Genomic DNA, 12,224 nt, shown 5'->3' with positions numbered 1-12,224 from the left:
TTGCTTAATGATTGCCACTTGTTGATTTTGTTGCCATGGAAAGTGCATTTTTCCTTTAAAAATGATGAAATGGTTCATTTTCACATTTGTGGTTTTTTCCCAATTTCCAAATTCGAATTTGTGTGTTGAAATGCATTGCATCTTGGCATGTCTGAGTCACTTTCCAAAGGCATGTTTTTTTTTTTTTTTTTGCATTTTTGTGCTTTGTGCTTGCTTGTCGGTTTGCTCCACTTGGAGAAATTGCAAGTTCTTTCTCAAGAACTTGTTTTTGCTTCATTACATGTGAAAGCATCATCACATTCCACATTCCATTTCCATGTCACAACACTTAACATTCTATCCGACAAACGTGATTACATGCTTTTTATTTCATTTACCATCCACACATACATGTAATCCCATTTTTTGCTTTCATTTTCACCCATCTCACATTCCGTATCCACTCGCACGACACGGTTATATGAAAAGCCTTACTTGTAATTACATCCAAAAAGTTCGATTTTGATTAGAAGTCACTTTTTGAAAAGTCAAAAAGATGTCATGTGCATGTTTTCCCATGTACTTTGACCTTACTTTTCCTTGAAGGCGTCTGTAAAGTTCATTTTCCCTCAAACTTTATTCCATTTTTGCCTCTCCATATGCATTTGCACCTCCATGAGCCAATACATGTTTTCGCATCTTTCCATGCTTTGCACCTCATCCTCCATTCACATTTTTATGTAAAGTGTATCCTCCATCCATATTCACATTTCATCTCACCTTTCATCTCCCGTTACATGTTGCATTTACATGTAATCCATTTTCCATGCAATGGCATCTTGAAAACCCTAGTCACTTTTTAAAAATCAACAATTTCCAACAGCACGCATTACCATGCGCCAAACACTGTAAAAAAAAGAAAGATTTAAAGGTGTTGATGGAAAGTTATTCCGAGTTTACATTTGGACATCGTCAAGAAGGTTTTCAGTGTCAGAGAATCCAGAATGTGCTAATCTACAAAAGGAGAATTTACGGGAAGTTGATAGATGAAAGCTTGAACATGTGAAAGTTTTAAAATGACAATGAACAATTCATTAAAGAGAGTCAGAGGTTATCAAAAGATGCAACACCATGGTTATCAAGGTGAATGCAACGGTACAAAGTACAGGAACTTTTGATCCGGTGATCATTTAGGATTGTATCGTCATGTACAAAGGCCCTTCAGAACAATCCCTAGTATTGTTTCCTCCTCTTCCATCTTTTTTTTTCTTCTTCTTTCATGTTTGTAATTGAAGAGGATGTATTACGTGAAGATGTGTAATTACATGTAATGCGAGTTGCACGTGCAGTTGCATGTAACCCTATATTTTATCTTTTAGTTAGACTAGGTCAAAGTTGGTTGAGTTGCTCCCACTTTTTCCTTCACCTTTTTCTCAACTCCTGTGCCTATATAAAGGAGTGCCCCCTCATTGTAAAAATCATCTTTTGTTGTATGCAAGAAAGCTCTGCTACATTTGTGCAAGCATAACTTTGATTGTGTAGTACAAATTTGGGAGAAAAGTGAATAAAAGAAGCAATTGAATTTGAAGCTTTGACTGGAAGCAATTGTAATAGAGCAAATTAGAAGTTTTGATTGTAATTTGTGTCTATTTTCTTGATTTATGTTATTATTGTGTGTTCAATAAAAGAGCATAGTGATTTAAGAAGCAATTGGAGCCGAAGCTTTGACTGGGAGTGGTTGTGGAAATATATAGCTAGAAGCTTTGTTTGTAGCTTATACTTCTTTCTTAATTTGCAAAAAAGTTAAGTTATTCTTACTTTTAGGAGTCTTTGTGCCCTAATTGTAAAGTTTTTCATATAAAATTACGACCCGAATTAGAGCCAAATTGGTATATTTTTAGATAGCCTTTGAGTTAGTGAAGGTTTATCTGTATCACTGTTTCGAGCTCTTGATAGAAGTGTAGTTAGAGATTCACCCTGCCCATTACTCACTCCACGAGTAAGTGGATTCTTTCTTGAAAGATAAGAAGAAAGGATATTGGTAACATCCATTTTATAACATCTCTTGACTTCTTGCTTACCTTGAGTTGATCTAAGGAACGATGAGAAGGGGGAGCTTTCCCTTTAAGGTAGGAGAGACTCTGTTTCACACGTTGTGGCTGGTCATCCTATTTTGCAACTGGATTTAACTCAAAATTGTCAGTTGCAAAATATGCACCCAATAGTTAGATTCACTCTAGATTTGTATGTTGGTGATACTCCATGTGAAGGCTTACTTTGCAAGTGTATTGTAATTTTTTCACTTTACTAAATAAATAATTGAGCTATTTTGGAGTGTAGTGTTTTTCCTCTTGAAGGTGGTTTCTCCATGTACACCTTTTGTTATGGAGTATTGTTTATTTCATAGATTAAAATATCGCAGATATCTCCACGGTAAGTTCACTTATTGTGAGAATCCGCAGTGTGAGAAGTTACGACTTTTTGAAAGGAAAATATCATAGAGAAACTAGCCAAATATCAATGGGAACTTGATGTTTTATTGTGGTAAGTCAAACTTATTGCCTGCAAGTGCATATACACAACAACCCAAAAAAGGGCAAAATATAAATTTTTTGACTGCAAAAACAGGTTTAGATAGGAGAGAAAGTATAGACTACTTTTATATTGTACTTGCATTTGCTTATAGTTTTACAGAGTCAATTTGCTATTTTTAGTTTGCTTTAGAATTCAGACTACTAGAGGCTACCTACTACCAACATTCCACATGAGGATGGGAGTTTGTTACCTATTTGCATTTAAATATTCTAGATCAGCTTGTTTGGTTTGTTTATTCATTTATTGACTCATTAGATGCATCTGCTTGTTGAATTTTGCAAAAAAAAATGCATATCTAATTATATTTAAGCAATTTTTTAAGTTTATGATATTTTCCCGATAAGTTTTCGAGTTCTCTCTGATATTTACCAATATCTATTTTTTTTCCCTCGACGATAACTCACTGATAACAATACTTTGAACTATTGTTTGGTGTTCCTGTTGTTGGCTGGCTTCTCTTTCTGTGTTTTGGCAGTCCCTTAGACCCTCTTTGTGGTCTCTTGTTGGACATTAATAAAATTATTCTATCTTATAGTGTTTCTACTTTTTTTAGGTGTAACAATGAAATAATTTGCATGGTACCCTCCTCCTTAGTTTGGTGTAGGAAGTGCTTTACTTTTTGCATACCTTTCTTCTTTTCATGGGCATTAGGGCAATTGTTTTAATTACAATTATAGCTTCATATTTCAATTACAAAGATTTCTAATTGCTTGTGGGGGTTTGGAAATCACTCTTGCCTTCTGAACACTTTAAACTTTGTCTATTCCAGTTTTGTATAGAATTCTGTCTAAATCTTGTTGGACATGTGATTTTCAAAAGAATAAAGAAATGTATGGTCTTCACCTTTAAAGAAAGAGGAGGAATCCTACGAGACATTTGTATTTGAAAAATACAGGCTACTATATGATGCCAATGTTTAACTAAAAGGATAACATAATGTTGGAATTAAAGAATCTTTTTTTTTTATGACTTATTGCTTGTAAAGTGTAATATCTTTGTTTATTCATTGAGACAATTTCTTTGTTGGCTTGTAGCAGAGGCTAAATCAAAGCATAGATGTTGGGAGTTTTGTTTGGGAGATGAAGGACATCTTGGTAAGTTATTCAATTCCACCATATGTGCAGAGTCATTCCTTCCATATTGCTATGTTGTATAATGTACGTCTGATAGTTTTCTTGACAGACCTTTGTTTTGTTGCTAGAGTCATTTTTCAACTATTTTTATAATCAATAATGGATATCATTAAATGACATCCCATCTGAAGGAGCACAGAAACATTTCATGTTGTGTTTGCTTTTAAATTGCTCTCTTTTCTTGTTTCAGCAAGGCCAACTTGCCCAATCATTGTGCTTGCTATTCAAGATTAAGAGGGTTAACACTCAAAAAATTGGTGTAATGGTTGCCCTTGTTTGCCGCTAACTTTTTGCACTTTCCCTTCTTTCTTGATTACTTAGTAATTATGTCAAACAGTTGGCATACATGCTCTGGTACCACTGTGATAGACAGCCCCTTTTGGTAAACTAATTTTTTTCATTCTGATTTTTGGAGTTTGCAATGGTTTGAAATAGATATGGAATGGACAATAATGTAGAAACATCTAAATTGCAATTTAATACATCAACTACAGCAATTCTGATAAATCATACTTGTATATTTTTCACTGTTACGGGACTCGGACTCGCCTTTGACTCGGAAAGGTCAAAATTCGACTCGGACTTGGACTCGGAAAATTGAAAAACTCATGAAATCCAAAGATTTTTAAGGATTTTAAGATTGTTTCTTGTATCTTTTAGTCAATTAACATCAAATACACAATAATTGATATAAATAGAACCTACTTAATACACACACAATTTTGCATAGATCACATAAGTATAAAAGCGAATTTTTGAAGGAAAAAAAAACTGAATAACCACAATATAAAGTTATAAAGTAATAAACATAGTGTCACTCCAATATCAAAGACTCAAATGTCTACAACATTCATGGATTACAAAATCCATGGTATCAAATTCAAAGGTTCAAAACATATATCAAAATAACAACTAGAGCCATCCTCTATGTCCTCCTACAAGTGCACCTAAGATAAGTCATGGAAGACTCTAGAGCCATCCTCTTTGCTTGTATCTGAGGCTGACCCTGAACCTCCTCATCCTCATCCTCATCATCCTCCTCACGCACATAATCTTCGTCATCAGCTTGGGATCCATCACTCCTAGCCTCAGGGTCCACTCTGTCTCCTCGTGCTCTAGCCTCCTCAACTGCCATCGCTACTGCCTTAGCCTCTCGATCCACCTGATCTACCCACTCCACATCTTCATCACTGAAGACAGGATCATCCACCTTTGTGTTCCACTCTGCATGAGGATCAACATTCTCTAATACAATTGGGCTTGTATCGGTGCCAAGGATCTGTCTATGGCGAAGGCGAAGGTTGTAGTGAACAAAGACAAGATCATTTAATTTTTGCACTGCCAACCTATTGCGCTTCTTTGAGTGTATGTGCTAAAAAAGACTCCAATTACGTTTGCATCCTGATGCACTAGATGGCTGGCTCAAGATGCGAATTGCAATCCTCTGTAAATTTGGCACCTTTGTGCCAAACATCTCCCACCATGCATCTAAAACAAGAAATTTTTCAATCATATCAATAACTTTGAATTTATCAAATTAAGATGGTAATAGAATTACTATTAGAAATTAGGATGTGGAATCAAAGATTTTTAGTGTTTACCAGGCATCAATGCTGTCCTATTATTTTTGCACAACTCTCGTGCAAATAAGTCCTCTTGAGCTTTCTTAAATAGCTCAATCTCACGGACTATATCTGTGCTAACTGCTGAATTAGGTGACATTCTCTCCATAACATCGTAGAGGCCACTCCACACCTCATCATCAGCCTTGAAATGTGGGCTGAACTGGTATGTTGGATTAAGGAAGTAGGCCACTGCATGTATAGGCCTGTGAAGTAGATTGTGCCATCGTCTATCAATGACATCCCATATAGGCCCATACCTATCTCGATTCCCTGCAAAAAAAGTGCAAATGGCCTCTTTCACCCTATCCATGCCCTCATAAATGTAGCCCATTGAGGGCTTCTCTCCATCAACTGTTCTTAGGAGAACAATAAGCGGCTTTACAAACTGCAATCATTATGAAAGTTGGAAAAGAAATAATCAGCTTTAAGTTTTTTCTTTAAAAAATGAACAATAATTTATAACATAATTTCATAAACAAAATAAAGTTGAAATGAGGACAAAAAAGAAAATTACGGTCATTTTATCAGCAATAGGTGTCCAAAAAGAGGGCTCGTCAAAAATATGATCAGTTGCAGCAATCCCTGCAGTGGTCTTTGCATATGAGGATGCAAGCCACTCCTCACTAACAAACATACGTCTTAAACCTCCCTTTGAATCAAGCAAGGATTTCAATGTGAGGAAGTTGGTTGCAAATCTAGTGACCCTTGGACGAGACAACTCCTTTTGCTCATTGTGTTTCCTCATGAGGTTGAGGACCCATGTATGATTATATATGAATTTGCATACACTCCTTCCTCGCTCTATAACTATTTTGATCCAAGGGAGTTTACCAAGATCCTCTAACATGAGGTCGATGCAATGAGCGGCACAAGGGGTCCAAAATAGGTAAGGGTGTCTCTCTATAAGAAGCTTTCCTGCAGCAACATAATTTGCTGTATTATCAGTAACTATTTGCACCACATTCTCCTCACCTACATCCTTTATCACTTCATCCATTATCCCACAAAGATATTCAACATTCTTTGTTTTTCCCGAGGCATCAATGGATTTCAAAAAAGCCGTGGCACCTAAAGAAAAAGAAACAAATTAGTATAATGATTAATGATGAATCATAATTTATAAACTTAATCACTTAAGTACAAGTTCTACTTCTAAATTTTTAATGTCTAAGACTCTAAGTACAATTACAGTTTACTTGATGAGGAGACAAGAAAGTTGAGGAGTGTTCTACTCCTTCTATCAGTCCAACCATCAGTCATGATGGTGCAACTTTTCTTCTTCCACACCTCACGCTGCTCCGTGATTTCAAGTTGTACATCAGCCACCCTTTGGTTCAAAATAGGGCCTCCTAGCTCTTCAGCACTAGGGGCTTTGAACCCCGGACCACAAACAACAACAGCATCGATTCCAATTTGCCAATAAGGGGACCTAAAAAAAATAGAATAATATTGAAAGTTAAACAAATTAGTATATTATAAATAAATTTGAAAATAAAATACAAATTAAAATAAACAAAATAAACATATTATTGAAAGTTGAAAGTTGAAACTTGTAACTTTGAAAGCAAGAGAAGACTTAAATTTAAATTTACATAAATAATTACCTTGCTGCATTGAATGAAATGTTGTTGTAGATGAAGAAGTCCCCATGTGCCAATTTTGCATAATCATGTTTATCCTTGTTCCAACCCATGCCCTCAAGCGATGGTTGTGAACCTGGAGCCGTGCGTGGAGCAAACATGGAATCAAGTGTCGATTTTTGCTTACGAATGCGAGGCCCAATGGTCACACTCGTAGAAGCAGTGGTATCCGTAGGTGGAGTAGGGGATAATGGAGAGCGGAAACTAAAAGACCCTTGTTGGGCTCTGACTAGTTGTGCCATTTCTTCATGTTGCTTCTTTTTCAATTCTTTTTGCTCCATTTTTTCCTCTAGAAGAGTTTGCATGTCTCGCATAACATCTTGAGGTACATTTTTGCATTTTTTAGCATCACATCTAGGTATATTTGCTAGGTGATACTTCAATCTATTTATTCCTCCCCCATTATATACCACACCACAATGCCAACATGTAACAACTCCCTTTTTGTTCCCCGGGATGGCATGTTTCCAAGCCCTATCCCTTGCTATTGCACTCGGGTCTGCATTAGGGTTAAATGAAGGCCTCTTTCCACTTCCCTCACCTTGTTGTTGAGACATTATATCAAATTTCAATAAGTTACTGTTTGCTGTCAGCCTGCTGCAATATGAATGTAAACAAAATGAGAAGTAAAAAAATAGTAGACTAGTAGTAGAGAGTAGAGACCAAACAAATTTAAACAAAATGAGAAGTGAAAATACTTAAAAAATATGAATGTAAAAGTTTAAAACATAGTATAAAACAACACAAAGAAATGCAACAACAACTTGTAGCTTACCTCTTCAAATTTGCACAATGGAAATGCAAGTTTGTAGAAACCTCCTCCAAATGCTCCCTCAAGCTCTTCTCAATGCTTTAATGCAAGCTAGAAAGATGCACAAACCATTAGCAATCAATACGGGAGAGCAAACCGATTTGTTGATTTCTCTCTCAAAACCCCAATATTCTTCTCTAACTCTTTCCTCTCTCTTGTGAGCACAAGCAAATGGTGGAATGACTTTTTTGGGTCAATAACATGTTATACAAACCAAAAAAATCCAATTAAACAAAGCATTTTATGTTTTTTTTGCCTTTTTACTTGTTACCCGCCGGCGAGAGTCCTGGCATCGGGACTCACCGAGTCAAGCGAGTCCATGGACTCGCCGAGTTAGACTGGACTTGGACACGACTCGGCAGAGTCTGAGTCAAGAGGCAGTCTGCCTCGGAAAGGTGGACTCTGCCTTTGACTCGGCGAGTTCGAGGCTGACTCGGCGAGTCCCGTTACACTGATATTTTTACTATTTCTGAACAATGTTAATTCTGTAAACATCATGAACAAAAGAACAATTTATAACTTTAGTATTCAATGATATCACAATGCTTTCACATAATCCTAATCGCTTCACCAATTTGCAATGTTGATCTCTACATGCATTTGCAGCAGTAGTAACTCCTCTGAGCCCCTTGACATTGTTTGCTGTACAGGGCAAAAGGATACTTAATGCATGTAGTATAGTAAGATATAACACTGAACAGATACTTTATTCATATATGCAATATGCACTCAATGCTTACAATCCGATTATAATAATGATCCAAAGTCCCTTCTGGACGGTGTACATATACTTTCCCAAAGGGGTGACTCAACCATCACGCGCCCTTTCGGATACAATTCTACTTGTCGGCTGCAATATAGAATTTACCGACAACATCATCCCCCCCAAAAAGTAAAGTCGTCTCCGGATGACAATACAAAAAAACTAAAAAATAAACAACTAAATGTATAGATACTAAGCAGAGGGATGTGTCTCTGGCGTAGTGGCCATTCCCACCCTCACCTCGTTCAACTTTGCCCGTAGCTTATAGACTTGCTCCTTCCGAACTTTCAATTCCACTTCCGCCTCCATTTGAAGCTCTAATGTTGATTGCATCATCCCATCAATCTCTCCCAGCTCTTTTTCCTTCTCATCTACTACTCTCTCCTTCTCTGCTACCAAATTCTGTAGTTGACTTTGTCTAGCTAACAAGGCTGCCCTATCGGATTCCCAGGCTGCCCTCTCTGTGGCTAGCTTGGCAGCTGACTCCTCCTGAGCCCTCTCAGTTGATAGCTGATCAGCTTAACTCCTCTGAAGGGTGTAATATGCCTCCCTATATATCTCTACTATCTCGTGAGTCAAAGCCTCTACTCAACTCTCCATACCAGGACCTCTCATTGTGGCCCAATCCTGTCACATCTTTGCAGCCTCCACATTCGGCCATCCCCGTTCCTCGAAACAGACTGTAAAGGCAACCAATCATCTTAATCTCATGAAGGATACTACTCCCTCCAACTCCTTCACTATCGAGTCTAAAGCCTGAATCTCTACAGAAGCCACCACCTGGCGAGCCCGAGGCTAGAGCTGCTATATCAGTGAAGAATGTCTCTCTTATCACTACTTCCAGCACTCCTGGATGTTCCTACTGCACACCCATAGCCCTCTCTATTGCTTCCGCCATCCGCTCAACAACACTATGCTGTAGTCCCTCATCCTGTGCGGCTCCTCCACTTGTGCCTACAAAGGCTCTTCATCTGAAATTGCTTCTTGCGTAAGTGTCTGCAGGTAAAATGTTTACCGTAAAGGGTAAATGATACTTAATGCATGTAGTATAGTAAGATATATCATAGAATAGATACTTTATTCATATATGCAATATGCACTCAATGCTTACAATCCAATTATAATGATGATCCAAAGTCCCTTCCGGACGGTGTACATATACTTTCCTGAAGGGTTGACTCAACCGTCATGTGCCTTTTTGGATACAATTCTATCCGTCGGCTACAATATAGAATTTACCGACAACATACATTACACTTTCAGCTCCAAAGTAGACAGCTAATAGATGTTAATGGCGAGAATAGATTGCTGCCTTCTTAGCAGACCTGAGAAACCTCTGGGATACTCAAATTGACCTCTTACAAGATATAACCACACAGATGTAGTCAATTTTGTGCCCTTCTCAAACATGTACGATGCACTCCATGTGGTATGGTCAGCATAAAATGCACAGCTATATAGCAAGTTGCAGCCAGCAATGGAAATGATGCACAGAAGCAACAGTATACTTCTAGTTCTTCATTTTGGCACCAGTTACCCACTCAAATCAAACCTTTTGAATACTTTTAAATGGAAGAAAACAACTAGACTATGCTTTCAGATTATACCTTTGTGCAAGCACCAAACTCAAACCTCCAGATTTACAATAGTAGTACCTTCATTTCCAATTATTTGAAACACAAGTGTGATACTTGGATAATATCTCCAAGTGGCAATGGGTTTCCGTCCATTGCCTCCAAGCTTGAGGGTTTTAGTCCTTAAGCTTGTTGAAAGCCAAAACCCAAATTCTCCAAAAGAAAATAATGAACCAAACATAAACCAAGCATGCTGAAGGAGAGCTCTTCAATCTCTTTTATAATGCTCTCGTAAGAGCTCATCACTCACCTTTTTGATGTGGGATAAACAAAGTCTCTTTTTGTCTTTTCCTTATTTTTTTGGGTTTTTCTTTTCCGCTATTTTCTTGCAATTCCTATTTTCTGCGATTGCTTTCCCCCTATTTTATCGTGATTGCTTCCCCCCTTTCCCCCCTCCACCCCCCACCTTTATTGCGATTCCTATTTTTCCATGATACATTTTCCTTTAATCTTAAGTTCTCAAACATTTTATATCTCTATTTCCCACAACTATAGACTTAACATTAATAAAGTTAAATATTTAAATTTAACATTATGAACTAAATTTATTAATGTAGTATAAATCAGATCAATGATAAAAAATCCTCTGTCGATATTAAACACTTGCCGTCAAAATGTCACTATCACTAGAGGTCCCAATCATGTCCAAAATGACTTACCATGGATAGAAAAAAGCCCGGAATTGCCTCTAGACACTTTAGAATGATCTGCAACTAAAATTGCCTAGGCCAAATAGCTTCTAAGTCCCTTAAATGTCCTGACTAAGGGGGAGATAGGCTACGATGTCACCATGCCATAAGTGCTAGAAAGGTGTCATTACAGTACGTCCTTCCTAAAATTGCTTGTCCTTAAGCAATTCCAAAGTTGCCCCAAGGTCACTATGTTGAACCAAAGTGAAACTGAGTATGATCCCATGGTCCCAAGCCAACAGTCTATAGCACCATCTTTGTCAACTCCTCAGGAAACCGCTCTCCAAGAAAACCAAACAAGAACAGCATGAGAGCAAACCCCAGTAAGCTGAAGTTGGATTCTTTATCCTTCACTATGAACTGCAAACCCAAGTGATCTCAGGGTTCTCAAATAAACCTCAAAAAGTAACCACCATGTTGACCCTGCGCCACTGTAGTATAATACTAGTAACTAAACGGAAACTCTGCTATTATGTGCAAGCATGTTGCCCATGTATGTTGTTGAATCTCTTGTGTCATTAAGCATACTTAGCATGAGATATAGAATAGTTTTCAGCATATCTCCTATTGTAATCACATACATCTCTTCATAATTTTCAGCAGCAAGAAAACTGACTTACACTCACTTCCTGAATTTTTTTTCTCTCATAGATCAGTAATTGCAAATTCATATCCCTTTTACTGAAAGAAGATCTACTAATTTCTCCTAACCCTCCAAAACTTTCAGTGATTACTTCAAAAGCCTCTTTTATTAGATCTTCTTTTTGAGGAATTTTAGGAGCTGTAATTCTAATAATATCACTTAGGCAACTATAAATAACTTGTCTTACCTCCTTATCTGCATGTCTCATTAATCTATGCTCCCCCAAAGAGTTCACAGTCAGAGCTATTGCTATTTGGATCAGCTGAGAGGGGGACTATTTCACCTGTTGCAAACAGGCTGCCACTTCCTGAGCTGAGAAGATCATCTTTCGATAGGGATAAGTGTCCCAACTTTTGTCTTGATATATATAGCTTTTTGCTTAACTTCTTATCACCTTCTGAAGTAGCTAGTACATCCTTCATTGTGTCTTATCTCCTTTCTTCATTTTTGCAGACTTTATCCTTCTGATTACCCCTTGAAGATGGTAGGATACACCTGCTCTGATACCACTATAATGGCTACCCTTGTTTACCACTAACATTTTGCCCTTTCCCTTCTTCTAGATCACTCAGGAATTATGTCAAATAATTGGCATGCATGCTTTGATACCACTGTAATAGATCACCTCTTTGATAAACTAATTTGTTTCACTCTGATTTTTGGAGTTTGATAATCTCAATAATAATTTTGGCATGCATGCTTTGATACCACT

General features: G+C 37.4%; 1 protein-coding gene across 5 annotated transcripts in view; it reads left to right on the top strand.

Annotated features, from left to right (window-relative positions):
• Positions 1 to 12,224, top strand: part of LOC149557892 (zinc ion binding protein) — a 188,915-nt gene that overhangs the window by 19,661 nt on the left and 157,030 nt on the right. For 3 of the 5 annotated variants that reach the window (XM_089832349.1, XM_089832346.1, XM_089832347.1), the window contains exon 3: positions 3,609 to 3,668. In XM_089832349.1, coding sequence (XP_089688475.1) covers positions 3,609 to 3,668 — 60 coding nt within the window. The remainder of the gene's footprint in view (positions 1 to 3,608; positions 3,669 to 12,224) is intronic. The other 2 variants (XM_089832348.1, XM_089832350.1) reach the window with 1 other exon arrangement.

Source organism: Cupressus sempervirens, chromosome 5 (genome assembly GCF_028749045.1).
Source record: "Cupressus sempervirens isolate cs-2001-9-10 chromosome 5, ASM2874904v1, whole genome shotgun sequence".
Taxonomy (NCBI): Eukaryota; Viridiplantae; Streptophyta; class Pinopsida; order Cupressales; family Cupressaceae; genus Cupressus; species Cupressus sempervirens.
The sequence above is the reverse complement of the archived record's forward strand: the minus strand, read 5'-3'. Positions and strand labels throughout refer to the sequence as shown.